The sequence below is a fragment of the Manis javanica genome, chromosome 16 (assembly GCF_040802235.1).
Source record: "Manis javanica isolate MJ-LG chromosome 16, MJ_LKY, whole genome shotgun sequence".
NCBI lineage: Eukaryota > Metazoa > Chordata > Mammalia > Pholidota > Manidae > Manis > Manis javanica.
Window position 1 is genome coordinate 59,114,415 of NC_133171.1, and position 25,206 is coordinate 59,139,620.

At 49.9% G+C, this 25,206-nt stretch overlaps 3 protein-coding genes across 7 annotated transcripts; 2 read left to right on the forward strand and 1 right to left on the reverse strand.

Moving 5' to 3' along the window:
- Positions 1-696: 696 nt before the first annotated feature.
- ABHD16A (abhydrolase domain containing 16A, phospholipase) lies at positions 697-16,504 on the forward strand. 5 transcript variants are annotated; one of them, XR_012126418.1, is made up of 21 exons: positions 697-896; positions 1,901-1,957; positions 2,684-2,750; positions 2,996-3,082; positions 5,370-5,455; positions 7,086-7,159; positions 7,336-7,458; positions 8,852-8,966; positions 9,057-9,158; positions 10,010-10,073; positions 10,475-10,524; positions 10,867-10,990; positions 11,449-11,553; positions 11,786-11,849; positions 12,263-12,319; positions 12,462-12,524; positions 12,657-12,733; positions 12,817-12,915; positions 13,705-13,734; positions 15,387-15,499; positions 16,363-16,504. XR_012126418.1 is itself a non-coding variant. In XM_073225220.1 (20 exons), exons 1-20 carry the CDS (start codon positions 765-767, stop codon positions 14,384-14,386), a joined length of 1,620 nt encoding a protein of 539 aa, XP_073081321.1. In that variant the 5' UTR covers positions 697-764; the 3' UTR covers positions 14,387-14,401. The 5 variants fall into 5 exon arrangements, 3 of the variants coding, with proteins under 3 accessions (XP_073081321.1, XP_073081320.1, XP_073081322.1); XR_012126419.1 differs by lacking the exon at positions 13,705-13,734; XM_073225220.1 differs by lacking the exons at positions 15,387-15,499; positions 16,363-16,504 and adding an exon at positions 14,343-14,401.
- Positions 16,505-17,399: 895 nt separating this feature from the next.
- On the forward strand, positions 17,400-20,898 carry LY6G5C (lymphocyte antigen 6 family member G5C). Its single transcript, XM_037005183.2, is given in 4 exon segments — positions 17,400-17,585; positions 17,588-17,653; positions 18,746-18,910; positions 20,735-20,898. Coding segments are annotated over 4 exon segments (441 nt in total). The 5' UTR covers positions 17,400-17,539.
- LY6G5B (lymphocyte antigen 6 family member G5B) lies at positions 20,424-25,150 on the reverse strand. Its single transcript, XM_017661484.3, is given in 4 exon segments — positions 20,424-23,784; positions 23,787-24,041; positions 24,231-24,359; positions 24,498-25,150. Coding segments are annotated over 4 exon segments (585 nt in total). The 5' UTR covers positions 24,556-25,150; the 3' UTR covers positions 20,424-23,641.
- Positions 25,151-25,206: the final 56 nt, after the last annotated feature.

The window sequence follows — 25,206 nt, forward strand, 5'->3', positions numbered from 1 at the left end:
TATATATTATGTAGATGTAAGGTAAAAGAAAGTTAAAACAAACTTGTGTACTACTAAGAGTATTACCATTTCAAAAATTCTATAACACTTCTAAATTTACTCTTCAGCTTTCATTAACTTAATCATTAAATTGTATGTGTTTTTAAATTTTACAATTGTATAAAATATGTCATGTTGCATGTCATCTGTGGCTTTCTTTTTTCCATTTGTTATTATGGTTCTGAGATTGTCCACGCTTAAGAGGGATAATTTATTCCCCCAATATTAACCAGTATTTCACACATCTTAAACAAAACTGAGTCGTCTTATCCATGGCCATGGTGTAGCTCTCCATTTATTAAGCCTTCGTTTACCTATTTCATAACTTTTTGTGATTTTCTTCATAAAATCTTGCGTTTTTTCATCTGATGTATTCCTAGACACCTTACCTTTTTTTGCTGCTCTTGTCAAGTGCTCCTAAATTACCCCACTGTTGCTCGAGAGTCTGCCAATATTAAGGGATAGAAAAAAATGATTTAACTATGCCTGACAATTTTCTAACTCTTCTCGTTCCAAACGCCTCTAACTAATTTATGACCATTGCTGTACCCGTAGATCCAACTGCACGAAAGTCTTCTCAGGCAGCGCGGAAAATGTCTCCACTGGGCGCGAGGAGGATCCGGTACGTGCTGACGTAAAGGGCACACGCAACACCTTAGAAACCGGGGAGGGCGGGGCCAGCAGGGGGACCTGCTGCTGGAAGAGCAGCTGCCTGAGCCGGGGCCATGGCGAAGCTGCTGAGCTGTGTCCTAGGCCCCCGGCTCTATAAAATCTACCGGGAAAGGGACTCTGAAAGGGCCCCCTCCGGCGTCCCTGAGACTCCAACCTCAGTCACTAGCCCCCCTTCCAGCTCTTGGGTGAGTCGAGTTCTCCCCTGGTCAAAAACATGGTATGGCCCAAACCCTTTTGCTGCCTTTGCTCCCCAGTAGCGCCCATTACTGGAAATCGGGGGAGCCTGCTTGTCAACTCAGTTGTCCCCAAAGTCTGCGCTCTTTGTGCTTTCTGGGTTAAAATCACGCCTATGGATTGGCCGCCTCCTTTACCGCTGTTGGCAACCGCTCTCTCATTCCGACCGCCACTCCTTGCTTTTTTCTCTCGCGGCCCCCCACGCTGTCTGGGTAGTTCATGCCCGTCCCAATGGACTCTTAAGCCCTGGAAGAGACCCTGCGCGTATTCGGGAGCTGGGTGATTTTGCCATCAGACTCAATTTCTTCTTACTCAGTGCCTCTTGCGGTTCCGTTTTATCTTCCCTCCACCCTGTCCTTGAATTTCAAAATGACTTCTTCAACAGATCATGTATCCGCTGCCTCCTACCCCCCAACCTACCTTGGAGACCACAGGGTTATTGCATTCATGAAAGCTGGGGGTGGTGGTAGGCTGTGCCCTTAAATGTTCTCTTCCTTTTTGTCGGTACTGTCAAATTATGTTTACTGTTCTTTGCAAACTGCCCACCCTCAGCCACATTCTCTTCCTTTTCAGCCTACTCTTATTTCTGATGCTCTTCTTTCCCTCTTAAAGTTGTCACGGTGTCCCTTTCCTTCCTAGCTTCTCTAACCCCTCTCCCCATATGCACAAGCCCACAACCCATTTGAAACTTGGTTGTAAAAAGGAACAGATGTCTCCAATGCTGCTTTTACTTCTGCTTCCCAGCTCACCCCCCTGTGTGTTCTCATGGTCTGGGGTGGGAAATCAGATTCAGAGTTGGGGTGGGGAGAGGGACTTCTTTGGGAGCCAGGGAAGGATGTTCCAGAAGTGATAGCTTTGGAGGCTAGAACCAGAGGACACACACTGTATCTTCTGAAAAGGAAGGGGAAGGACTTGCCAATGGCAGGGTCCTTAAGGCGGCCATCTGTTTTGGCAGGATACATACTATCAGCCCCGTGCCCTGGAAAAGCATGCTGACAGCATCCTGGCGCTGGTATGTCTGCCCTGGCATCTGTGACTCCTGCATCTTTTCAGACCCAGCTGCTCTCCTGAACTGTCTCCTTCCTGGCCTGGGAGAAGGCAGCGCCCTTGGGGGAGGGGTATACTCTGGGCTCTGCAGCAGACCTCCTCAGCACACACATGTGGACACGCCTTTAAGTGCGCATACCTGGCACTCCGCATTGGTGTGTGCACTGCTTTCTCTGAGGCAGCCTGAGCCATGAGGAAAACGTGTTTACTCTTGGGACCACCTGCACGTGCTAAGTCCTGCAGTCCCCAGTGACCTGTCCTCCTTGGCAACTAACCTCTTTGGCTGCAGAGACAGCTGTGTTCTCTGGCAAGGTTCCTATGGTGACATTTGGGCATCTCCTGGGGACCAGGCCAGGAACTGTCCTGAGCAGGGCCAGTTAATTGAAAAGGCTTGGTTAACTTAAGTAGAGAGAGAAACTGGCCTTTAAATGGAATGGAATTATGATGGAACTTGATAAGAGGAAGAAAATAGAACCTGTGCCTAGTTTTCCCATCCTCTATTATGCTCTGACACATTGCCTTTCAGCAAATACTGAGCACCTATTGTGTGCATGATATCATGCACAGAATAGGTACTTGATATAATATCCCTCAGGTTATCTCCTTTGCTCAAAGCCTAAGCCTGGAAATGGCAGGGTTGTGTGTGTGTGCGTGTGTGTATTGATTGCTTGTCCCTATCTCTCTGCTGCAGGCTTCAGTCTTCTGGTCCATCTCTTATTACTCCTCTCCCTTCGCCTTCTTCTACTTGTACAGGAAAGGTCAGTGTGGTTTCAAAGGTGGTGGGACAGAAACTGGGCATGTGGTTGGCAGATGAGCTGACCCTCTAAAGAGGAAAGGGGACCTATGAGGATGGCTTGGCTTCCCTCTTCCATTAGGCATCTTCTTCCTCAGAGGGCGTGGCCATCCCAAAGAAAGGGTATGGTGTGGAAGTTGGGGCTGAACTGTGAAGGGTTGCTGAGGAGCAGTTGGGAAAGGTCCTCACATAGCCCTTCTCCCTTCCCAGGTTACTTGAGTTTGTCCAAAGTGGTGCCATTTTCTCACTATGCGGGGACATTGCTTCTACTCCTGGGAGGCGTGGCCTGCCTTCGAGGTAAGTGGAGAGGGATCCCGGCTTGAACCAATCCATCATTGGGTAAATATTTGTTAAGTAGCTTCTGCAAATTCAGTTTTGTGTTGGGCCCTGATAGGGAATAATTGAGAATGGTCAGGGCATGATCATTTCCTTAGAGGGCTTGAGTCATAAATATGAACAACTAATTAGCAGAAAATTTTGCTATTACCTAGAAAAGACGTGTATACCCACAAAAATTCCACATATATATAATAGTCCTAAACTGGAAACAATTCCCTGGCCACAGATGATAAGATGGATCAATACATGGGGCTTATGGCCCTACCACAGAACACAAAAGAGCAGGGCAAATGCATAAATAAGAGCTCCACTCACCAAGGCAAATGAATCTCACAGATGCAATGTTGAATTAAAGAAGTGGACCACCAGGCAACTTATGCAGTATGTTTGCATTTATGTAAAGTTCAAAAGGATGCATAAGTAAGTGACAAAACACTACGAAAAACATGGGTATGCTTGTCTTGAAAGTCAGGAGAGTGATTATTTGGGAGCAGGAGGGAATAGGATGGGAGGACTCCTGGTGGGAGACAGCTTTGTTCTCTCCCTTGACCTGGGGGATGGTCACATGAATGCTTGTTTGTATTTTTTAGACTGAATGTATGTTTTATGTACATCTGTTATATCTCACAATTAAAAAATGAAGAGACAAACAAAATCATTGCCCCCTGGTGGGTGCATGTGATAAAAACCAGGTGAGGGGGATGTTGGAGAAGGGAGTGGTGGGTCAGGAGCTAGATGGCTGCAGTTGGGTCCAGCCTGGGATGAGGAGCTTCTGCCCAAAGTCCCCTGCCTCTTGATCTCCACCAGGCTACGCTCCATTCTTAGCCTTTCCTGACCACCCCTCTCTTCAATTTTGTCTTAATTTATTCTTATTTATTTTTAATTTGGAAAACAAGTTGAATTCAGAAAAGTCCAGAGAATGAAATATCCAAGAGAACTAAAATGCCTATGTTTTACATTATTGCTTCAAATACCTTTTGTCAATAAAATACTAAAGCATTACAGACAGAGTTGGTGTTCCTGTTGGAATCTTCTGCCTTCCATGTTCCTCTTTCCCCACAAGTAACCATTGTCATCCTCTGTGGTTTCTTTCCTAGTCCATATTTTTATATTTTTATGAAATATGTTATTTCATTTCATCAAGTTTAAGCTGCTATGAATTGTAAAATGCATACTGATTTCAGTTTTCAAATGTGAAAAAAATACACATTTTAGAATCCAAAATATGATAAACATAAACAATATATAACATTCTTTTGCACATTTTACGTTTTTGACACAAATGGCATCTCTCTATACAAATCATTCTGCAGCTTGCTTCATTCTCAGGGTTGTTTAAGGGCTCTACCCTTGATGATACAAGGCATTCCAGTTGATTCTGGCTTTATTTTCTTTGCAGAACTTACCCCTCATTTACTTGTTTATTGTCTTTCTCCAGCCCCACCCCATCCCTAACCAAAGTGCCAACCCTCTGAGAACCCAGGCCTACATGTTTCTACTGTATCAGAACCGTACTTGGCATATGACACCCATCAGGCCAGGGGAAGCAGAGAAGTCAGGGTGTGAGGCTCCTTGGCAGTGGAGGGAGAGTGGATGTGATTGCTGAGGGACCAAGTGAACACAGATGAGAGCTCAGGGTTGAAAAGGGCTCTCTTTTGGAGAGAAGTTGATTGGAGATTGGGGGAGCAGTCCAGGAATCGGAAGGAGGCAAAGATGGGCCCAGCAAGCAGAGGAGGAAGGACAGGAGGAGAGAAGAGTGCTGAGGGGCACAGCTGAAGAGAATGAGAACAGAGGAAAGGGACTTGGATTCAGTGAGGAAGTAATTATGGGGCAAGAACAAGAGCTGCAAAGCCAGATAGCAGGGAGTTAGAACGTACAGCAAAGAGCCAGAAAGCAAGCATCAGAGAGGGGTGGCAGTGAAAAGAAGAGAAACCCAGCATTAGCAAGGGCGAATAATAAGGTTGCATGACTGGGAGAATGAACATTCTGGAGGGTGGAAGTTTAATAGTCAATTATAAAGAAACAAACTGAAGAAACTAGGGAGGGGAAGAATTCTGAAGCTGGTTGCTGGGTATGGAGGAAGGGGGTCAGCTCCAGTCTCCTGTTTCCCCAGACCGTGGGCCCTCCCTTCCTTTTCTTTTCATTTCTCCTTCCAGGGCCTTCTTGCCCACTCCAATTCTCTTCCTGAAACCTACTGATCTTGCTTCTCAGTTTTCCTAACAGTATTTCCTGTCCTCTCTACTAGGCATTGGCCGCTGGACCAACCCTCAGTACCGGCAGTTTATCACCATCTTGGAGGCAGCACATAGGAACCAGTCTGCAGAAAACAAGGTGAGAGGTTCCAGAGGTTCAAGGAAAGGTGCCAGACAGGTGTCCTGGCACAGCTTCCTTAGCTGCCTCCCTACAGCACCAGGCACTGGCTTCTGCCAGCAGGAGGAGGTGTGTTTTGCCACCCACCACTTGGGGTGTTTGCTGGCATATTGCCATGTCCCTTCTCCCCTCCACAGGTGACCTGTGGAGGGATTTTTCCTTCTTGCCACTTCTGATGGAATATTCCACCAGAATAATCCTCCACCTCTCCACCCTCCATTTGCAAGAGCTATAGAAACATTCCACAGTTCTCTTAGAAGAGGCTCTCTATCACAGCAGCTCAGTTCTGTAAATATTTGTTTATTTTTGCTGTGCGCACTAAACATCACGCTAGTTGTGTTCGGGGAGGGACAAGATGGACAGGTATGGCCACTCTTGTGCCCGGGAGCACAGCGTGGTGCCAGGAGGGAGAGAAGCCAGAGCACAGTGTCCTTGGAGCTGCGCCAGCTCAGCTGGTGGTAGAGTTTGATTGTCTTTGAGAAGGGATCCTATAAAGCTCATTCCTATTACAGAGGACTTTGTGGGATCACACAGCTGTTGACCACCATCATCCTATCACTGGTTACTCCACACCACCACTTAGGGAGCTTTGTAGTGATGCTCTGCCACACTGCTGTTGGATGCATTTTGTGTACATCCTTTCCAATCCTCACAACAACTGCAGGAGGTGGCGTTATTACCCTCGCTTACACATCTGAGGGAAATAATCAAGGAGAGGTTAAGTGATCCAAGCAAGTGAAAGAGCAAGGAAGCAGCTGAATCTGGATTTGAGTTCCAGTCTGAAAAAAGCTTACTTGAAATCTTTTTTCATTTTGTTTTGTTTTGCCATTGACATTTTTGCACAGGTTTTCTTATTTCTCTAAGTTGAGTAATTAAAAAAAAAATAACTTGTCAAAATATTTCTGTGACAGAAAATAAAAGACAATTCTCTGAAGAGAGTGCTGGGTGCTCTGGGGGTGGGGAAGGAGTACAGCCAAGTATGAGGCACAGCTCCCGCTGCCCTCAGAGAGCATGTGGACTGATTCGGGGAGCCTGGAGCACAGATGGTCTGGGTGGCATCAGCAGCCTATGGTAGCAGGAGTTGGGGGAGGAAGGTGGCCATGAGGATGACCAGGCAGGAGGGCTTCACAAAGTGCAAAGGACCATTGAGGGTGTGACTTCCTCCTTTATTCTCACCCAACCTTGGGACAGTCATTTTGATCCCCTGTGACAGCATCATGTACAGGATGAAGGTGGGGAAGGAAGTGTGACCAGCCAGCTGGCCCCCCACCTCCTCCCTTAGAAGCACCAGCACCTCTGGCCATGCTTCCTGGGTCTTAGGTTTCGGAAAAGTAGAGGGCTGGGTTCATCTTCTGGAAGAGGGCAGACAGGCCAGCCTTGATACTTGATAGGGCATCCTCTCTTGCTTGACATTTCTGGCCATGTCAGAGCTTTCCACCTAAGAACTGGGAGAGTGTTGACCTCTGCTTGTTGCTCCATATGTGGGGGCCAGTCCCTGAATGATGAGGGTGTTGAGGGTGGATAGGTGGACTTCCTCCCACTTCTCAGTTCCCCTCTTCATCCCCTCCTCTTCTCTCCCTGACCACTACAGATGCAGCTCGCCAACTACAACTTTGACTTTAGGAGCTGGCCAGTCGACTTCCACTGGGAGGAACCCAGCAGCCGGTGAAACCCCAGTTCTTTCCCTCTGTAGTTCCTCTGCCCTGCCTCCCACTTCCATCCGCTTCTTAGGCCTGCCTTCCAGCGCCATCTCCTCCCTCACACCCCACTGTCCTCTGAACCTCAGATGTCCAGCCTGCTGCTGCTGACCCCATCCTCCCTTGGTTGTTTTCATCCCTCAGGAAGGAGTCCCGGGGGGGCCCTTCTTGCCAGGGCGTGGCCCTGCTCCGCCCAGAGCCCCTGCACCGAGGGACAGCAGACACCCTCCTCGACTGGGTCAAGAAGCTGCCTTGTCAGATCACCAGGTGGGAGGCAGCAGGGAGGAGAGGCCAGCAGTGGCAGAGGGGACATGGGGTGAGGGCTCCAGGACTGGGCGCTCCATTTTAAGAGAGCTGTCATTTATTGGGCCTAGTACCATGTGCTTTGTATTATTGTGACAAAGTAGTTTTTATCCACACTTAGATGTGAAATCCACATTTATGTGCAAAGAGGCTCAGAGAGGCCCAAAGTCTCACAGGTAGTGAATGAAGAACTGGAACATTAACACAGTTCTGTCTGACACAGAAGTTCTTTCAGTGAGGCTGAGAGGGAAGAATGAGGTTGTGGGTATAGAGGGTACACATAGCCTAAGCTGGAACAGGTTCCAGTGGCAGTTGTGTCCCTGTCCTGGCCCCCCAGCTCCTTGGTTGTAACACCTTGCACAAGCTATAATTTCTGCATCTGTGAATAACCTACCTCATAGGGTTGGTGAGATTAAGTCGGGTAGCATATTCTCAAAGGCTTCAACCTTGTCCTGATAGCACATGGCAAAGCCCATGTAAATTACAGCTGTGGGTTCTGATGCTGTCAGAATTAGTTATAGTCCCACTGATACCTTACAGTGGAGCAGACACTGTGGGAATTTTCATTGCTGGGTCTGGGAAGCAGGTTCTGGGATACCAGGAAGGAGGCAGACTTGATGGGTTATTGACAGCATGCTGACTGGTCAGCGAGGCAAGCTAGATTTGGGGTTTTGAAGGGGATGCTTATGCAGCATTGTTCTGGGGACATATCTTACTTCAGGATTAGGCAGAGGTGGCTGCTTGTCTTTCTCAGGTGCAGCACCTGCTACATCTTATCTGTCTCGATTATACATTTGTTTGGTTCAGTATATATTTATTAAGCCCCTACTCTGCCAGTCTTTAGGTACCTACCATGTGACCAGTAATGGGTATACTGCAGTGAACAGAACAGCCAGATCTCTGCCCTGATGGGGTCTACAGTCTGGTTTTGGTTTCAAACTATGGATCTTTACCCATTAGTGAATCTTGAAATCAATTTTCTGAATTACAACTCTCACTTTTTAAAAAATATTATTTGAAGACCTTTAGTAAGTTGCATTTCTACATTAACAGAATTTGGTAATAATTTTGCTGTTACCTATATGCAGAAAGTAGTATCTCATAAAACTTTTGGTATTACATGTACATATGCGTGTCCTGGCTATGATATGAAATGTGTATCTTGCAAAGGTTGCAGCCAAAAAAGTTTGAAAAACACCATCCTGGTACAGATACTATTAATTCATTAAGTCCTGAAAGAAGGAAACAAAGCTGTGAAGGTCAAGGGTGAAGTAGGCACCAGAATCTGAGTGCTAGGGTTGGGTTGGTCCCTGAGCCCCACTGTGGTTGGGCGTTCATTACCCCATGTTCTCCACAGCTACCTGGTGGCACACACCCTGGGGCGCCGGATGCTGTATCCTGGCTCCGTGTACCTGCTCCAGAAGGCCCTCATGCCTGTGCTGCTGCAGGGCCAGGCCCGGCTGGTGGAAGAGGTGAGGTGTTCCTGCCCCCAACCCTCTACCCAGCTAGGGAAGTGGACTCCTGACCCCTCATAACTTAGCCGCTGCGTCTCCCCAACTCAGTGTAACGGGCGCCGGGCAAAGCTGCTGGCCTGTGATGGCAACGAGATTGACACCATGTTTATGGACCGGCGGGGGACAGCTGAGCCCCAGGGACAGAAGCTGGTGAGAGGGAGGAGCAGGGAGTCTAAAGATGGAGTATGGGGAGGGTAGTGGAGGTTCTGGGGATCTCATTTCTATAGCAGCCCCAAGTAAGCACAGCTTGGGATAATCCCATCTCCTAGCTCTTGGTGTAGAGAAACCCTGCAATAGGGAACTGGATGAAGTAGGAGTTAACCAACAACAACCAAAAAGTAAGCATCATAGTCAACACTTAGCATTTAGCAGGTGCACAGCATATATTTAATTCTCATAACAACCCTGTAAGATAGGTACTATTTATGTCAGCCCATTTTACAGATGATGCAACTGAGGCCCAGAATAACTTTTCCAGATCATGCAGTTTATAAGTGGGAGAGCCAGGATTTGACCCCTGGCAGCCTGGCTCCAAAGTCTCCTGCCTCCACAAAGCAGCCCTGGAAAGAGCACTAAACCATTATCTAAGGAGCTGGGTTCTGGCCCCCATTTTCCCGACTGCTGTGAGCGTCCATCCAAGTCCCTCTGTCTCTGAGCTTTGACTCAGGGCACCATGGAATTAGAGTTAATGTGACCATAAGTCTGGAGCCCAGAGAAGAAGAGGGAAAGAGTCTGGCACACCACACAAAAGAAACAGTCACAGAAAAAACAGACCTAGAAACTAGAAAGAAAAAAATACCCATACTCTCATTACTGAGGGACATTCCCCTGGAGGTCTTCCAATGAAAAATGGACCCTGAGCTGGGTGGTGGAGAGAAGAGGAGGGGATGAAGAGGGGAACTGAGCGTACCCTTTCTTCTCCCCTGCAAAGCTCCACAGGCTTCCCTGCCTGCCACGAGGGGGACTTTCAGTCCCAATTTGGCTCCTTCCTCCTCCTGTAGGTCATCTGCTGTGAGGGGAATGCGGGCTTCTATGAGGTGGGCTGCATTTCCACGCCTCTGGAAGGTAGGCCAATGGCTCATGACTCCTCTCTGCCTTTGTGAATGCAACGTCCCCACCTTCCCACATTGATGTGACCTCCCTGGGCCTGACCACTTTGTTTGGGTGAGGTTTGAGACCCTTGTCTTTGGGGAATAGTCCACCCCTCTTTGCTTTGCTAACCTTACATCCCTCCCTTTAGGCTGTGTCCCTAACCTTATTATGCTCTTTATTTTGCTACCCCCTAGCCACACACATCCTTCTGCTGCCCCAGAACTCTAGTGCCATCTTCCCATTCTGGGAAGCTTTGGAGTTACTTGCCTCTGAGTTGGGGGGGTACTTAGAGCACCAGTGCCCTATTGTGCCTCTCCCCAGGGCTGGAGGAGGGGAGGGCCAGAAAGTTCTAGCCCCTCCTCCTCATGTTACAGCTGGATATTCAGTCCTGGGCTGGAATCATCCAGGCTTTGCTGGAAGCACGGTGAGACCCTCTCTAGAATTTCCTCCTTTTCCTGAATTATGGTCTGTTTCCCTCTGGTCAGTCTCTGGAGTTAGGGGAAGGGGTGTGTATTTCTGTGGGGGCTTCTGCTCACCTGTGGCCGGGGTGCCCAGTGCAGGGAGCTGCCATGTTCCCTCCGACAGTCACAGTAGGGAATTGGCGGGAGGGCTGGTGTCTGGAAGGAGCAGCCCCTCCCACCACCTTCTTTCTACACCACCTCTATTGCAGGGTAGCTGCAGGAAGGGCACAGGCTGGGAAGGTACCCGTGGCAAGCGAGCTGGCCTTTGGTCTTCACCCACCCTACCTTTGCCATTCTCCCTACAGGGGGTGCCGTTTCCGCAGAATGAAGCCAATGCCATGGACGTGGTGATCCAGTTTGCTATCTACCGCCTGGGCTTCCAGCCCCAGGATATTATCATCTATGCCTGGTCCATTGGGGGCTTTACTGGTACCAGCCTCCCTCCTACCCACACTCATGCCATCCCTGCCCTTCCCGAAGGAGATGTTGGATGTACACACAGCCTGGGAGTTGGGTGGAGGCTTAAGGAAGGAGAGGATGGAGGTGGGATTTCTGAGAGGGCTGGAAGAACGTATCTTGTGTGTATACATTCACATTTCCTTCCACCCTCATGCCTCACTATTAAAAGTAGTCCAGGAGTCCTGGGGTGGGATCAGGGAAGTGAATGTTTCCTCCAAGCATTGTCTTCAGTGTACTTTAATGTTCTCTCTCCAACGTCTCCAAAGAGTGTCTTGACTGGGTGAAGTGAGGGATTAAGGAGAAAGCTGGGCCAAACCTAGTAGGGAAGATGGGATCAGCTAGTACGGAGGAAGGGTCTGTGGGATGAGGGTGGGGATAGTGTGCAGGAACCCGCAGGTTCTCATCCTCCTTTCCTGCCCTGGTACCAGCCACATGGGCAGCCATGTCCTACCCAGACATTAGTGCCGTGATCCTCGATGCCTCCTTTGATGACTTGGTGCCCTTGGCCTTGAAGGTCATGCCAGACAGCTGGAGTGAGTACAATTCCCAGGCCTTCCCAGAGGAAGGGATGGGCTGGCACTGGGAGCTATTCTAACCAGAGATGGTTCCCTTTCCTGTGGGCGGGAAGTAGGTCACTCCATTGTTGAGAAGCAGGAGGACTCTGCTGTCTGGGGACCTCAGTTTTCTCTCTCCATGAACAGTGGGGACCTTTGTGTTGGGCAGGGTCTTTGTTTCTACTGTCCCTTCACTTTTACCCCACTCTAGGGGGCCTGGTGACCAGAACAGTGAGGCAGCATCTCAACCTAAACAATGCGGAGCAGCTGTGCAGGTAAGGGCAGGCCAGTGTCCACCAGGTTACAGCCTTCCCCGCCTCACCCCATTGCAGGCTCTGCTGGGCCTTCAAACGCTGACATTAGTACTAAAGAGCAAGTAGGTAAATGACTACTGCCCTGCATCCCGAGTGACTCTGCCACCACCCAAGCTGGCCCAGCTGCCACCAGGTTCCCAGGGACCCTGGACCTTCTCAGGATCTGACAAGCCAAGGGTTAATCTCCCACCAAGGTCAGACTTTGAGCAACGCCCAATCTTAAGTACTCTGACTCTTGCCACTGGGGGAAGGGCTAGCCCACGACCTCTTAGCAGCTGAAGAGAATGCAGCCATCCAGCCAGTGCTTTAGTGCGGTGGCCTGTTGTGACTCATCTCCCTCTGAGCCCTCACTGCCCCTGTGCTGTCCTCTGAAGGTACCAGGGCCCTGTGCTGCTGATCCGCAGAACCAAGGATGAGATCATCACCACCACGTGAGTGCTTGGGAACCTCTGTCCTTCTTGGCTGTGGAGATTGCTGGAAAGTTGCCCCTCCCATCCCTGCCTACCAGAAACCCAGGTAGGTATTCAGACCCTCCCCAACCTCCAGCCCTCTAGTATACATTCTCACCCCCAGGGTTCCTGAGGATATCATGTCCAACCGAGGCAATGATCTCCTGCTGAAGCTCCTGCAGCATCGGTGAGAGCCAGGGTGTGTGTGCGCATGTTTGTGTGTGGGTACTGATACCAGCACAGAGAGGGAGGGAAGAAGGTTCAGGAATGAGTGAAGAGACCTGGGTCCCAATCTCCTGTCCTGGCCCTCCCTCTGTAGGTATCCCCATGTGATGGCAGAAGAGGGTCTTCGAGTGGTGAGGCAGTGGCTGGAGGCCTCCTCAGAGCTGGAGGAAGGTGAAAGAGGATCTGGTCAGGCCTTTGGGTGGGGGCCTGGCAAGGCCAGGTTGCTAACTGGCACTCATCTCTCCCTTGACCAGCCTCGATTTACAGCCGATGGGAGGTGGAAGAGGACTGGTGTCTGTCTGTCCTCAACTCCTACCAGGCAGAACATGGGCCTGACTTCCCCTGGAGCGTGGGTAAGGAGGCTCTGGGGCAGGAGAGGGGTTGGGAAGAGCCCAGGTAGGGGAGCAATACTGTGTGCCCACGTTTGAGCACCTCCTCTCTGCAGGGGAGGACATGAGTGTAGATGGCAGACAGCAGCTGGCTTTGTTTCTGGTGAGCTCAAGGGTGTGAAGCAGGAAGGAGGGACCTGAACAGCCAGGGGGCACTTGGGCTTGGGCACTGGGCTGTGGTGGGGTGCCCTGTAAGCATGAAACAGCAGGTGTGGGGGGTGGGTTCAGAGGGTGGCTGGTGCTCACTGCAGTGCTCTGCACCCCGTCTGTCCTGCCCCCTTTCCTCAGGCTCATAAGTATATGCACAACTTTGAGGCTACACACTGCACCCCACTCCCATCCCATAACTTCCAGATGCCCTGGAACCTCTAGGAACCACACTGGGACTTGTTCTGCAAGAATGGGATGGGCAGAGACATGGGGACACCCTCTTATTTGTGATTCTCTGTGTTCATGTTGCTGTTTATAGTTTGTGGGAAGTGGGGGGACCACCCCCTTCTTATGCTTCCTCTTGCACGTTTCCTCTCATCCATCTGGCAGTACCTAACCTTCCCCAACACTCGCCTGCATTAAATGAATGGATTATTCCTAATAATTAATAAAAAAGTATTTTTTCTACCGGCTGGCTAACTGTGTGACTTCCCAAGTGTCCAGGGAGCCAGATGGTGGGGAGAACAAAAACCCAAAAGGCTGGGCTTTGGGAAACCCCAACTCCAGTCAGTTTGACCCTCCCTCTCCCTGCTGCTCCCCCAGGCCTTCAGCTGGCAACCCAGATGGCATGCAGTGAGTACCTAAGCCTCCCCCTCCCTGGTGTGCCTGGCACTATCAGCAGCGTGCAGCCTCCCTGGCCTCTGCCTCAGTCCTTCCTGTTTATAGCCACCCCAGGAGCCCAAGCAAGGTGCCCTGGCTTACTTACAACTCATGAGCTTTGTTGTTTACCAAGTGTTTCCTAGTACCTGTTTCACCTACTCAGCTCTTCTACAGACTTCCAGGTCCAACCTGCGTTGTTTCACGATCAGTATCCCCCGTTTTCCTTGCTCACCTGCTGTTCATATGGGGAGTGAGGACTAGTCCGCTCCCCCCATCATGTGCAAGCAAACTTTGCACACCCTCCTCACCATATCAAACCTCTCTCCCTGCAATTCAGCAAATGGGGATTTGGCCTGCCTGCTGGGGACTGAGGGCTTGGTGCCAAGGACTTGTCCTCCCAGAGCTACACCATGCCTTTTTGGACAGCTGTTAGAAGAAAATCCTTAGGTTGAACCTGAGGAAGTTGGTTCCCTGTAACTTCTATTTCCAATCCTTGGAACCTCCTGGAACAGAATGAGTCCCTCTCTCACCCATTAGTTTGCTACCTAGCCACTTTCTTCTTTTGGAAACCTCTTTTCCAGACGAAATACCCCGAAATCTAACCACCCTTAGTCCACTGTTCTGAACAAGATGCTTAAGATGGGCAACAAATGTTCTGATGTGGTAGGTAGTCCCTGGCTAATTTCAGCATCTCTTCCAACCCCAGTGCATGCAAGTCATTCACAATCCCTGAGGCAGAGGCTGTTTGCCCCACCTGCTCAGCTGTCCCTTAAGGGGGTGCATCCTGAGCCTCCACTGGGAACCTCAGATATTCCAGATATTTGGGGTTAAAAGAGAGGAGGTGGCCACAGCTCCAAAATTCTCCACCTCTAGCAAATATTAGAGAGCTGATACTGGCACCCCTCTCCTCTGTCTTGTCCCAGGGGACAAACATGGAGCATGAACCTGTAGGACCAGCTGTATTGTTCTGAGCCTTCCCTTCCCTGATTCACCAGGACAGTTAATCCCCTGGAAACCAAGTCTTTGTTCAGCTAAAGGAACTTCCTTAAATGCCAGTAGGAGTACTGGGAGACAAAGTACTCCCCATTCCTGACCATGGAAACTAGGGACTTTTGACCCACCTCTATGGCCACTTGTCCCTCCCCATTCCTCTCTGCACATACTATAGAGAACAGTGAATGCCATGAAGGGCCCTTGGTATGTACCTGAAGTGGGTGGGGAGAGGGGAGGCTTAGCATTTGATTTCTGGACCACTCCACCCAGGGACCTCAGTTTAGCCCCTCAGATTACTCCTCACTTGATAAGGTTTACAATAGCTGTTTTCTGAGCTACTCTCCTCTGGGGTGGGACCAGCCTCCTGTCTACTCCTCACTCTATAGTGGGCTTCTAGCAATCTTAGGGGAAGACCAGTTGAGATGCATATCCCACATCTGCTGGGGCCCTGAGCCTTTCTGTACTAGACATCAGGTGGGGCCTGAACACCCTGGTGTTCCTGAGGAACTGGGCAACTTGGGAGGGTAGATGTAGGCTGGGAGAAAAGAGAGTTAGCACCAGGGCAGGAAACTTGGGAAGAAGAGGTGGCCCCAGGGCTGGGCCATCCCTTCTACCCAATCTCATTTGTGCAGGCTTCTGTGCTGCTCCCAGTGTGAGATGTTGGACCCGGTTCTGGCTGTGTTTGGGTTAAGGGCTTGCTCCACGCCCCAGGGAGGAGCTTGTGTTTCCCGCTCAGCTGTCACAAGTGAGTGGAGGCCCCATAGAGTGTTGGGGGTACCCAGGCATCAATGATAGCCAGGTACTTACCCATCCATCCAATCAACAAGCCATCCCAGCTCCCTTAAGAACCCATTCATTTTTTTCCCTCCATTTATATTCTGGTTAAACATCCCCACCCCTAGCTGCTCTCCAGACGCGGTGTTGGGCCGCCGCCCTAACGAATTTAGCTCTCACAGCCCCATTTCTCCAACTGTGGTGTTCTGTCCTCAGGCCCTACCTCCTTTGTTTCGTCACTCGCCTGCACACCCCTAGGTACCCCATAGCCGGGGGAGGGGCATCAGCGAGGATATAGTCATCCCCTGCTGTCACCATGGCGACTGCTGTAATGCCCCGCGTCCTCACCCTGGGAGAGCCACCTCGGAGCCCGTTACCACAGCAACGAACCCTAGTGGCTCCCTTCTCTGGTGGCCTCACCCTGCCGCGTGGACAGGAGCGAAGCGAAACGAACAGGGGCGGGATTAATGAAGCCAGGGCCACGCCCCCTCCGAACTAAGACTCAGCCCCAGAATTTCACTAGCATTTCCCGCCGGTACCCTCAGAGTCCTTGGTCGCCGTAACTCCTCTCAGGGTAACCCCTTCAGGAAGCCCCGACTCAATCACTCATAACCCCCTAGTCATTGGCCTTTTGGCTGCTGTTTTATTCGAGAAATTGGTTCAGAAGGCGCTGTGCAATTCCCTTCTGCTTCCCCTTTGCCCTCTCCGATCCTTTTCGTTTTATCACTCTGTCACTCATTCAACAGACATTTATGTAGGAGTCGGGCACTCCTCCCAATTCTCCATTACTCTGACTTTTCTCTAATACAGTTTTCTTCTTTCATTCATCCCAAGGCTCCTCGTGGGGCGCGAAGTGTGTGCTTTTTCCTCGTGTTTCTTCCCGGTGCGTGCTTCCTGGCGAGTCTCCGTCCGTTTCCTCTCCTCTACGCTATCAGTACCCCGAGGCCGGATGACTCCTGGCTGCTCTTGGACCGTTGTAGGGCGTGTCCCAAAACTCCAGACCGGACGCCCTAAGACTTCCCATAGCCCCCTGACCCCTAAAGTCAAGCCCCTGAGTCTCAGAGGCTGACCTACAGGCGGGAGACCAGCGCCCGCGGGCGGAGGAAGTGGGCGGGCACCTGGCCTGGGAGGGATGTGGCACCACAGTGCCGCCGCACGGAGAAGCTGCGTAGTGCCCTGGGTGTCCGCGGGAGCTTGACCCCTGAGTCCCGACGCGGGGCCCGCGGACCTGAGGTGCAATTAAGCGCGGAGAGCCCGTGGGCGCCTGAGATCAGAGCTGCTGACCTGCAGCTGAGCTTAGGCGTGGGCTAAGACAGGCTTTCCGGAACCCACAGGGACACAGAACTGAGTACGGTCACCGGCACCCAAACGTTCTCCCTTTTAGATTTCTGACAGTGCCAGGTCTTTCCCATCTTGGAAAATGGTATCACCAATCACGCCCTGTGCAAACCTGTCCCCACTTCCCTCACCCATGTTCAATCTGAGTCCAAACTGTCCAGTCTTGTTTCTAAATATCTCTCAAAATTCAGTGTTTCCCTGCCTCTCTTCTGCTAGACTAGGCCGCCATCTTGTGACTGGACTCAGGAATAGCGTCTTGACTGGTTTCCTGGCCTCAATAATCTTTTACAAACAAATCTTAATCCTGTCACTCCTCGGCGGAGATCCCCTTGGTCATTGTTTCTGACCCCTCCCTCCCTCTATCTTTGCTTGTTGACTTCTTTGCCACTAGATTGTGTGTTCTGTGAGTGCAGCGACTTGGGCAACATTGTATCCCCAACATCTGATGAAGTGATATAATAAATGTTGAATGAATCCGAAAGAAAGTTACCCTGTCATTCCCCTGTCACTCAGCCAGGATGTTAGGCTCCAGAGCGGCTGTGGGTGAGGACACTCTGTTCCTCTGGCTGTTCTGGAACTGATTTCCACCCCCAATGGGTGTTACCTCTCTCCTTCCTCATGGCTAACTTCTCTTCCACCAATATAAACCCAACCTGGAGGCTGGTGGGCAGCCATGCATTTTATGGCAGATCCCACAGGTAGCCAGAACCTGGGGCCCTTGGCCTCCACAGCAACCCCCAGGCCCTGGGTCTCTTAATAGTTCTGGTCATGGTGAGCTTGCTGTTTGGTAAGTGGCTCTAAGGGGTCAAAGGATCTCCTGGCCTGCTGGACAGAGAAACCCACAGACACCAGGTGTCTGGGAACACCTGCCTAGGCTGTTCAGGTAAACCCAGGCAGGAGGAAAGATGGGATGGGTAGGTTCGGTGGGATAATGCCTGGGGACTAATCATAAATGGACTGATGTTCACTCAGGGTGATTTCTAGTGGCCACTCCAGGGCTGTTTTACTCAACAAGTGGTAACCTGGAGATACTAAAGGGAATGCATTCAAATCTGAGGACAACACAAAATAAGGAGGGTTCAGGGAACATGCTAGATAACAACAGCAGGATCCACAGTGTAGAACAAAACCGAATCCAGCCCGATCACCACCTCACTTGGCTGCAAAGTACCATCTACATAGAAATGGGATTAAGTTTTCTATTTATTTCCTATTTGCCTCACACCGAGTGTACTGCTGCTGGGTCTGGGTCCGGTAACTGGTTAGCATGTGGTTGGGCCTGAAGGAAGAGAGGGATGTATATGTATGTAGTTGGGGAGGGACTTTGTAGACAAAGTTTAATATAAATCTGTCCAGTGATAGGACCACCAAACAAACAATGTGGTTCCAGGCTGCTTGACGTCTTCTGTCTACACAAAGCACAGATTCTTTTTCCTGTGATGATATATTTTTGTTTTCACTTCTGAATATTACAGATTAAGAAAGCACATTCAAAAGAGAGCCCAAGGGGGTGGGTGACTGTGAAATCAAGTCCCAAAGGAAAAACAGTTTAACAAGGTTGCCCAAAGCTGCAATGGGCTGCCTCAGCCTAACCTCTGAACTTGCAAGGTGCTGGGCATGCATTAGCCCCACAAATACATGTTGAATGAATGAATGAATTCATTAATGAGTTCCTTGTTTCAGGAAGTTTAAGAGCAGACAACGAAGATTTTTAATGAGGACTAAAGCTTCCTGATGGAAGCTTGAGCCAGATGAGTTTAAAGATGGATGGTTTTATGGTTTTCTGAGATGGGGAGGTGAGGAGGGAACAGTGGTTTAATTAACCAAACTGGTAATTAGGTGGGCAGGGGTTTGGGGTTAGTACTTCTGTGTGTTCTAGGTAAGTTTGATGCTATCAATCAAACACTTCATACAGCTCAGTTCCCCAAATACTTGCGTGGCTATCGATGCCTCTTTGAGACCAAGGAGTTGGGGTGCCTCCTGGGATCTGACATTTGCCACATCCCACCTGGCAGCAGCTGCATGACTCTCCTCATAAAGAACAGTAAGCTGCTTTCTCCTGTCTTGGGCCCCTTCCATTCCCAAATGGTCACTACCTGCCTGCTAAGGTGCATCCCAAGTCTGGTTCCCCCAACCCTAAGCTCCTGTTCCCTCACTGTCTTTCTCTTTCCTGTCCTGCAGGGCCACTCCCTGTCTCCCTTGCACCTGCCTCCCTCCTCAGCCCACAGCAGACAGGCCCCTGCCCTCTGGCACCCTTGAGTTCATCAGACCCACTAGCTTCTCCTTGGGCTGCCTTCTCCCCCTGTCAGCAGCAGTCTCTTGGCAGCACCACTCTTTGACCTCTTCTACTGCTTCTTCCCCTCTTCTGTCTCCCTCACGGAGGCTTTTTAGTCTCCTGACCCTTCATGGTTCATGTACACTGAAGTTTGAGCCTTTGCTGCCTTCCCACATTACTCTCACCAGAGATTTTGCTCTGCTTCCTTGGCTTCAACCAGCAACCACATACTGCTCCCTACTGAAGCTGAATGTGGAGCCACAGTCATGTCAGTTTGCCCTCTGCACACCTCTGCCTTATTTTCAACTTGCAAACATTGGCTACATTTCCTTATTCATGCCTGCTCTTCCACTTGATCCCTCACCATTTTAAAGTCAACAAACATATAATACATACTATATGCCAGGGACTGCTCTAGTCCTTACACCCTTCTGAGGTGGATGCTTTACAGATGGGGAGACAAAAGCACAGAAGAGTCAATGTCTTGCCCAAGTCTCCTAGAGGCTGAGCCACAGTAGTGGCTCCAAAGTTGGTGCTTATTTAACAACCACTGCATGAAGCTGCCTTCCTATCTTTTTCACTTTTTAAGCAGTTGATGCATAGGCATGGTTCAGTATCAGAGTATTCAAGTGTATTAGAGAAGTCTCCCTCCCACTGCTGGCCCAATCCATCCAGCTCCCATGCATAAACACCACAAAACCTTTCAATTTTCTTGGTTATTCTTTCTGTGATATTTTGTGTACACCCTATACCTTATAAAAATGCACCATTTACTCCTTTTGCACCCCTTCCCCCTGCCAAATGGTAGCTAGCATATCACTGTAAACAATTCTGCGTGTGCTTTAAACTTAACAGTTATGGAGATTAAGTTTCCATGTCAGTTTATAAATAGCTTCCTTGTCCTGTTGATCTGCTGCATAGTACTCTATGACATGGACATGCCAGGTCCATCTGTCCATCCCACTGTTGGTGGACCTTTAGGGTGCTTGTAATTTTTCACTCTCTCAAATAGGGTAGCAGGAATATGAATATTTCTGTTCATGAGCACAAAGATTTACTTTTCTCTAATATATATAATAGCAGCAGAGGTTATCAGCTGCTCTTTTGATCCACAAAACAAAGACCAAACACCTTTTGCTATCTGACCTTCAATACATCTGCCAACTTTTTTTGTTGTTGTTATCATTAATCTCCAATTACATGAAGAAAATTATATTTACTAGGGTCCCCTCTTCACCAAGTCCCCCCCACAAACCCCATCAGTCACTGTCCATCAGCGTAGTAAGATGTCATCTGCCAACTTTTTATTGTATAGTTCCAGACAAAGTGCTGGTTCTCCAACTCTTGGCTCCACAAATCCCAATTTAGCCATCTCCAGCAGTCACTGTATTTTGAATGGCTCTTTCCCACCAACTTTCTGTGGGAAGCTTTTGCAGTTCATGGCTGGTGATTCTCTGGCACTCCCTGCTCCTTCCCAGCTACAGAATCTTTATTTTGCAGTTTGTGGGGTCAGGGCAGGGTATGTGGAGGGGGCAGGGGCTTGGGGCTTTGCCTGGGACCTCCATACCACTGACTGCTGCTATTGCTTCCCAGACAGTGGTTCTGACATCATGGTGAGTGGCTGTCGCAGCAAGGAGCAAATGGGTGATTGCTCACACACCTGCACTTCTCCAGTGATTGGCTTCCAGATGTTCTCTCAATGTTGCTTCACAGACTTCTGCAACAACCCTCAGAACAGAGTGCTCTATATTCCTTAGAACTTCTGCAGAGACCTTTGGAATAAAATCCTGCCAGTTTCCAGCCATCCTCCTGATTTTTACCTGGGCACAGCAAGGATAACTTCCAGTGTCTCCACAAGCCTTTCCTGCTTCCCTCAAGTTACTGGACACCAGCCTTGACTGTCTCTTGGTTGACTCCCCTCAATACTTGTATTCCCACTCTGCCCCTCTCCCTTGGCCCCCTCTCCAGAATTCTCTCGAGTTCTCCCTTCAAGTTATCAGTTTGACACCTTCGTCTCTTCTCTCACCTCTAGTCTGCTTCTTTGCCCTGATTTGTTGCTTCTCCCACCGGGGTCCTCTTTGCCTTAAGTCCCCAGATATTCTTAAGTAAATTAGTGTACAAAATGGATGGTTCGTCTGCCTCTTCTGGTGCAAGGGAGGCTGACAGAGGTGGTCCTGCCTGCCACACTGTGGGAGCAGGTAAGCTCTGCTGAACTCTGCTCCTGCCTGGCCTCCGTGTCTTGGACTCAGCTCTAGGCACAAAAAGGACAAGCTGGAAGCTCTGTTATGGCAACTGGTGGTGGGCATTCCCAGCAGTGCCGTCACATCCAAAGCTGTGTGGGGGACTGGCAGGGAGGTCCATGCAAAGGTGGGTGTCAGTGGGAGTGGGGCTGCTGAAGGCCCAGGCCCAGGGAGGAGATGGTGGGGGAGGGTATTTTGCAAGATATGCCGGGCCTAGCGAAACCCTGGCCTCTCTGATTCCAGGTTCCACTTCCTCTTCAAAAACAATGGTTACTCCTCAAATTTGGGCCTTGGGTTCCTCAGTTTCTGAGGCCATCTTCCAGTTTGACTTGTTAGAGGTGGATAAATCTGGGCCTTTCTCTTATACTGATGTCACAGGGGAAAGTGGGCTCAGCAAGAGGGGTACACACTGAAGGTCTGTACCTTTTTGTACCACCAACTGCCACCTGACCTGGAAATTAACACTGGTGCTCCTGCCAGGGCACAGGCTGTTAAAAGGGGCCACAGAGATCTGTTAATGGACATGCAGAATACCACATAGTTGTATGTGTTGTGTGATGCCACTGTTATCAAGCAGAGAAAAAAATTCACCTAAGCTGCTACAACTTAGGCCAGTGGCTACTCCTGAGGGTTCGTGGGGAAGCCTGGGAGGATGGACAGAGGCAGCTTTGGGTACTGATAAAGGCCTTTATGCTAACTTGCCTACTGATAATGCAAACGTGTAGTGTACAAAAGCCTATCTTATGGATGTGCATGTTTTGCCAGAAAGGTTTAAAAACAAATGGGCCAAAATCTGTGTGCACATTTGTCTCTAAGGCATGTATCTACTTTTGAGGTCCTATCTTCTACCTACACACACATTTACGTGTGTTCTCACTTCTGTGAGGCTTGGCAGGTACCCAAGATGAGGCAGAGACCAATTTACCCAGGTGGCAGAGCTGTGGGGACTGGGCTTCCCAGTCACAAGGCTATCCTCATTTTCAGAAAAAGGTTTCATAACCCCAGCACTGGGTTGTGAGGTTTGGAAGGCCGACATTTGGCTGTACTCATACGTGAATCCTGGTGCTTAATGCCAGGTCTGGCTCAGAGAACAGGGTGTCCAGTGCTTATTGCATGTGTGGAAGAGATTGAGTTACAAACATTCATTATTGCTTTCTGTATGTTTAGTTTTTCCAAAAATAAAATAAAGTGGAAGATCCAACCATTGCAGGAAAGTACTGTCTGTACTTTTCCCCACCTATAAGCCTCAACAGAGCAGGTCCTGGGTGGCAAAGTTCCTGAAAAGAACTGAGGACAGGCAGGAACCCAGGTCCCTCAGCACCTATTGCCTTGGATATGTAGACCTGGGCCTTTTGGTTTTTCCTGAGTGTTTCTGGCTTAACAAAAAAGTTTTTCTTTCTTAGGTAGAAAAACCCAATGCCACCTGGGTTAACTTCCTAAGTTTTGCAGGCTATGTTCAAGGCTACAAGGAGTCACAATCTTCACTTTGATCTCTAGCTGAGCAGAGCATAGAAAGGATGCAGGTCCTCTGGGGTTGGGCCATGAGGAAGTCACAAAGGCCAAGTGGAGGGGGCCACGCTCTGCAACCCTATTTGAGCCCCATGCCCAATTAACTGTCCTTAACCTGTCTACACCTGCCCATGCCTGAGCCTAACCCCATAAACAATGTGACACCAACTTAGCCCAGTCCATTTACTGTGGAAGGAAGGAAATCAGGGATGTAGAGCTGAGCAGGGAGACCCTCTCCTCTCCTCTGGCACTTATAGAAGTGGGTGTCAGGACTCAGTGATGTGAAGTGGGGCCAAGGAAGCCACAGGCTGCAACAAGTGATAAGAGAAGGAAGCAAGAGCCCAGTGGGGAAGTGGGGTGGTGGAGCCAGTGAGGCAAGACACCAGAGCCAAAACAGGAAGTCTGCACAGAGGTCTACCCTTCATCCCTCCTGCGGCAAGCTCAGTCTGGCCCTGAGTCGTAGCAGGAAGGGATATATTTATATATATAGAACTGAAAGGAGGCAGCAGGGGACCAGATTGAGAAGGGACTGGGAAGGTGATGGAACATTCGGATGATGGAAAGAGGAGGAAACCACTGTGCCTTTCCCAGGTCAGCTTGGGCAGATTATTTTCTAGGAAGAAGATAAGCACTGGGTGCAATGCCAACTGGTTTCTGGAAGAAATTAAACCAAAGCCATATAGATACTGAAGTACAAAGGAAAGGAGGCCTGAGAAACAAGACCAGAGTGGAATCCAGAAAGGGTAAGGTGTCAGGGCCCAGTCTGGGGAAGAATCAAAAGACCTGAACTGTTGAGGAACATGTATATGCGGTGCAGGTCAGCAATGGACAAGCCCAGGTACAGGGGCAAGGTGGCTAGGGGGCCCAGGCCTTCAGGCTCCTTCTCAGGATGAAGCTACATAGGGGCAGTGAGAGGTTCAAGGCTTGGTAGAACTGCCGGATCCTGGACTCAGACAGGGGCAGGGCCAAAAACCCACTGGGGGTATCAGGAAAGGAGCTCTGGACCTGGGGGCTGGACCAGGAGTTACGGTAATCACACTGGCAGCACTGGGCCTGGTACCAGTAATCCAGGAAATAGGTGTTGCATTTTTCTTGGCAGCAGTAAGAATTGTACTGTCCACAGCCTCGGACGGTGAAGCGAACCTTGATAGCTGGAGGAAAGGGAACAACTAATAAGCCCTGCTGCCTCCCATAGTCCCCCAAGCCTGGCATGCCTAGCATGGGTTCTCCCCATGCCTTCCCTCAAGGATCTTCCTGCCTTTTCTTGTACCCCAGCCACAAACTGTGGTTATCTGTGAAAGGAGGGGAGACCAGCAGCCCCCTCCTTGGACTTGACTCACTGTAATAGATGTTGATCACCATGTATGGTGATGAGCTGCTGACGGTGCACTCCTCTGAGCCTGAAATGCATCCTACAGAAGAGTCTTCTAAGAGGCAGAAGTGGCAGGTCCAGACTTCAGGAACAGGAGCTGGGGAAGCAGAAGACAGGAGGGATGGGAGTGTTACAAGTTTCCTGCCCTGCAAGGAGTCCATACATCCATGATCACAGCCCCATCCCCTTCTTAGACTCAGTCACCCCACCCTCCCGGCCCCTGAACCTCACTTACCCTTTCTCACTGCGAAGCAAACGGTGACCAGCACACCCACAAGTATATGGGCCTTCATTTTGAAATTCTCGGGAGAAGGGCAGTCCTTGAGAGATGTCTTGAAACCCCACCTTCCTGTGACTGTACTTGATCCTGGGCTGCACGATGGTTTTTGACAGGCAGTCTGAGCGAGACCTTCTGTAGGTGCAGAGCTATATTCTTGTCTGGGGCAGGAAGTTATTAACTTGACAGGAGGAACAGTGTGTCCTCACCCATAAAGTCTGGTTCCTGAATGTGGGAGCAGTGGCCCAGACAAGGGCAATACCTGGGTCTTTATCTAGCTGTGTACCTTTGTCCTGCATGCCCCCCATCTATTCCACCTCAAGGGTCTGGCACCATCTGCTTCCCTTCCCACACAATAGGGCCACTGCCTTTGATGCTGGAAGCAGCTTTGGCCAGAAACCCAGCACCTCCATCAAGACAGGCATGTCTCAGCTCCCCCAGCAGGGGGCACACAGACACCACTAAGCAGCAGTTCTGGACCTTGTTGTCCACCCTCTCCACCCCATACAGTTTATTTCAAGACCATTTTTCCTGGTAAAACCCAAACTGAAAGACAGTACGGCTGATTACATCCCTTATAGCATAAACAGATTGCCACAGGTGACCTGAAAAGAACAAATGCCTTTCTAGTGTTAGAAATCTGATTCTCTGGGTGTTGCCTTGTGAC

Coding starts and splice junctions, on each gene's coding strand:
- ABHD16A (XM_073225219.1), top strand. CDS start 765: ATGGCGAAGCTGCTGAGCTGTGTCCTAGGCCCCCGGCTCTATAAAATC. Junction 5,456..7,085: donor ACCAGTCTGCAGAAAACAAG/GTGAGAGGTTCC, acceptor TGACCACTACAG/ATGCAGCTCGCCAACTACAA. Junction 10,074..10,474: donor CATTTCCACGCCTCTGGAAG/GTAGGCCAATGG, acceptor CTCATGTTACAG/CTGGATATTCAGTCCTGGGC.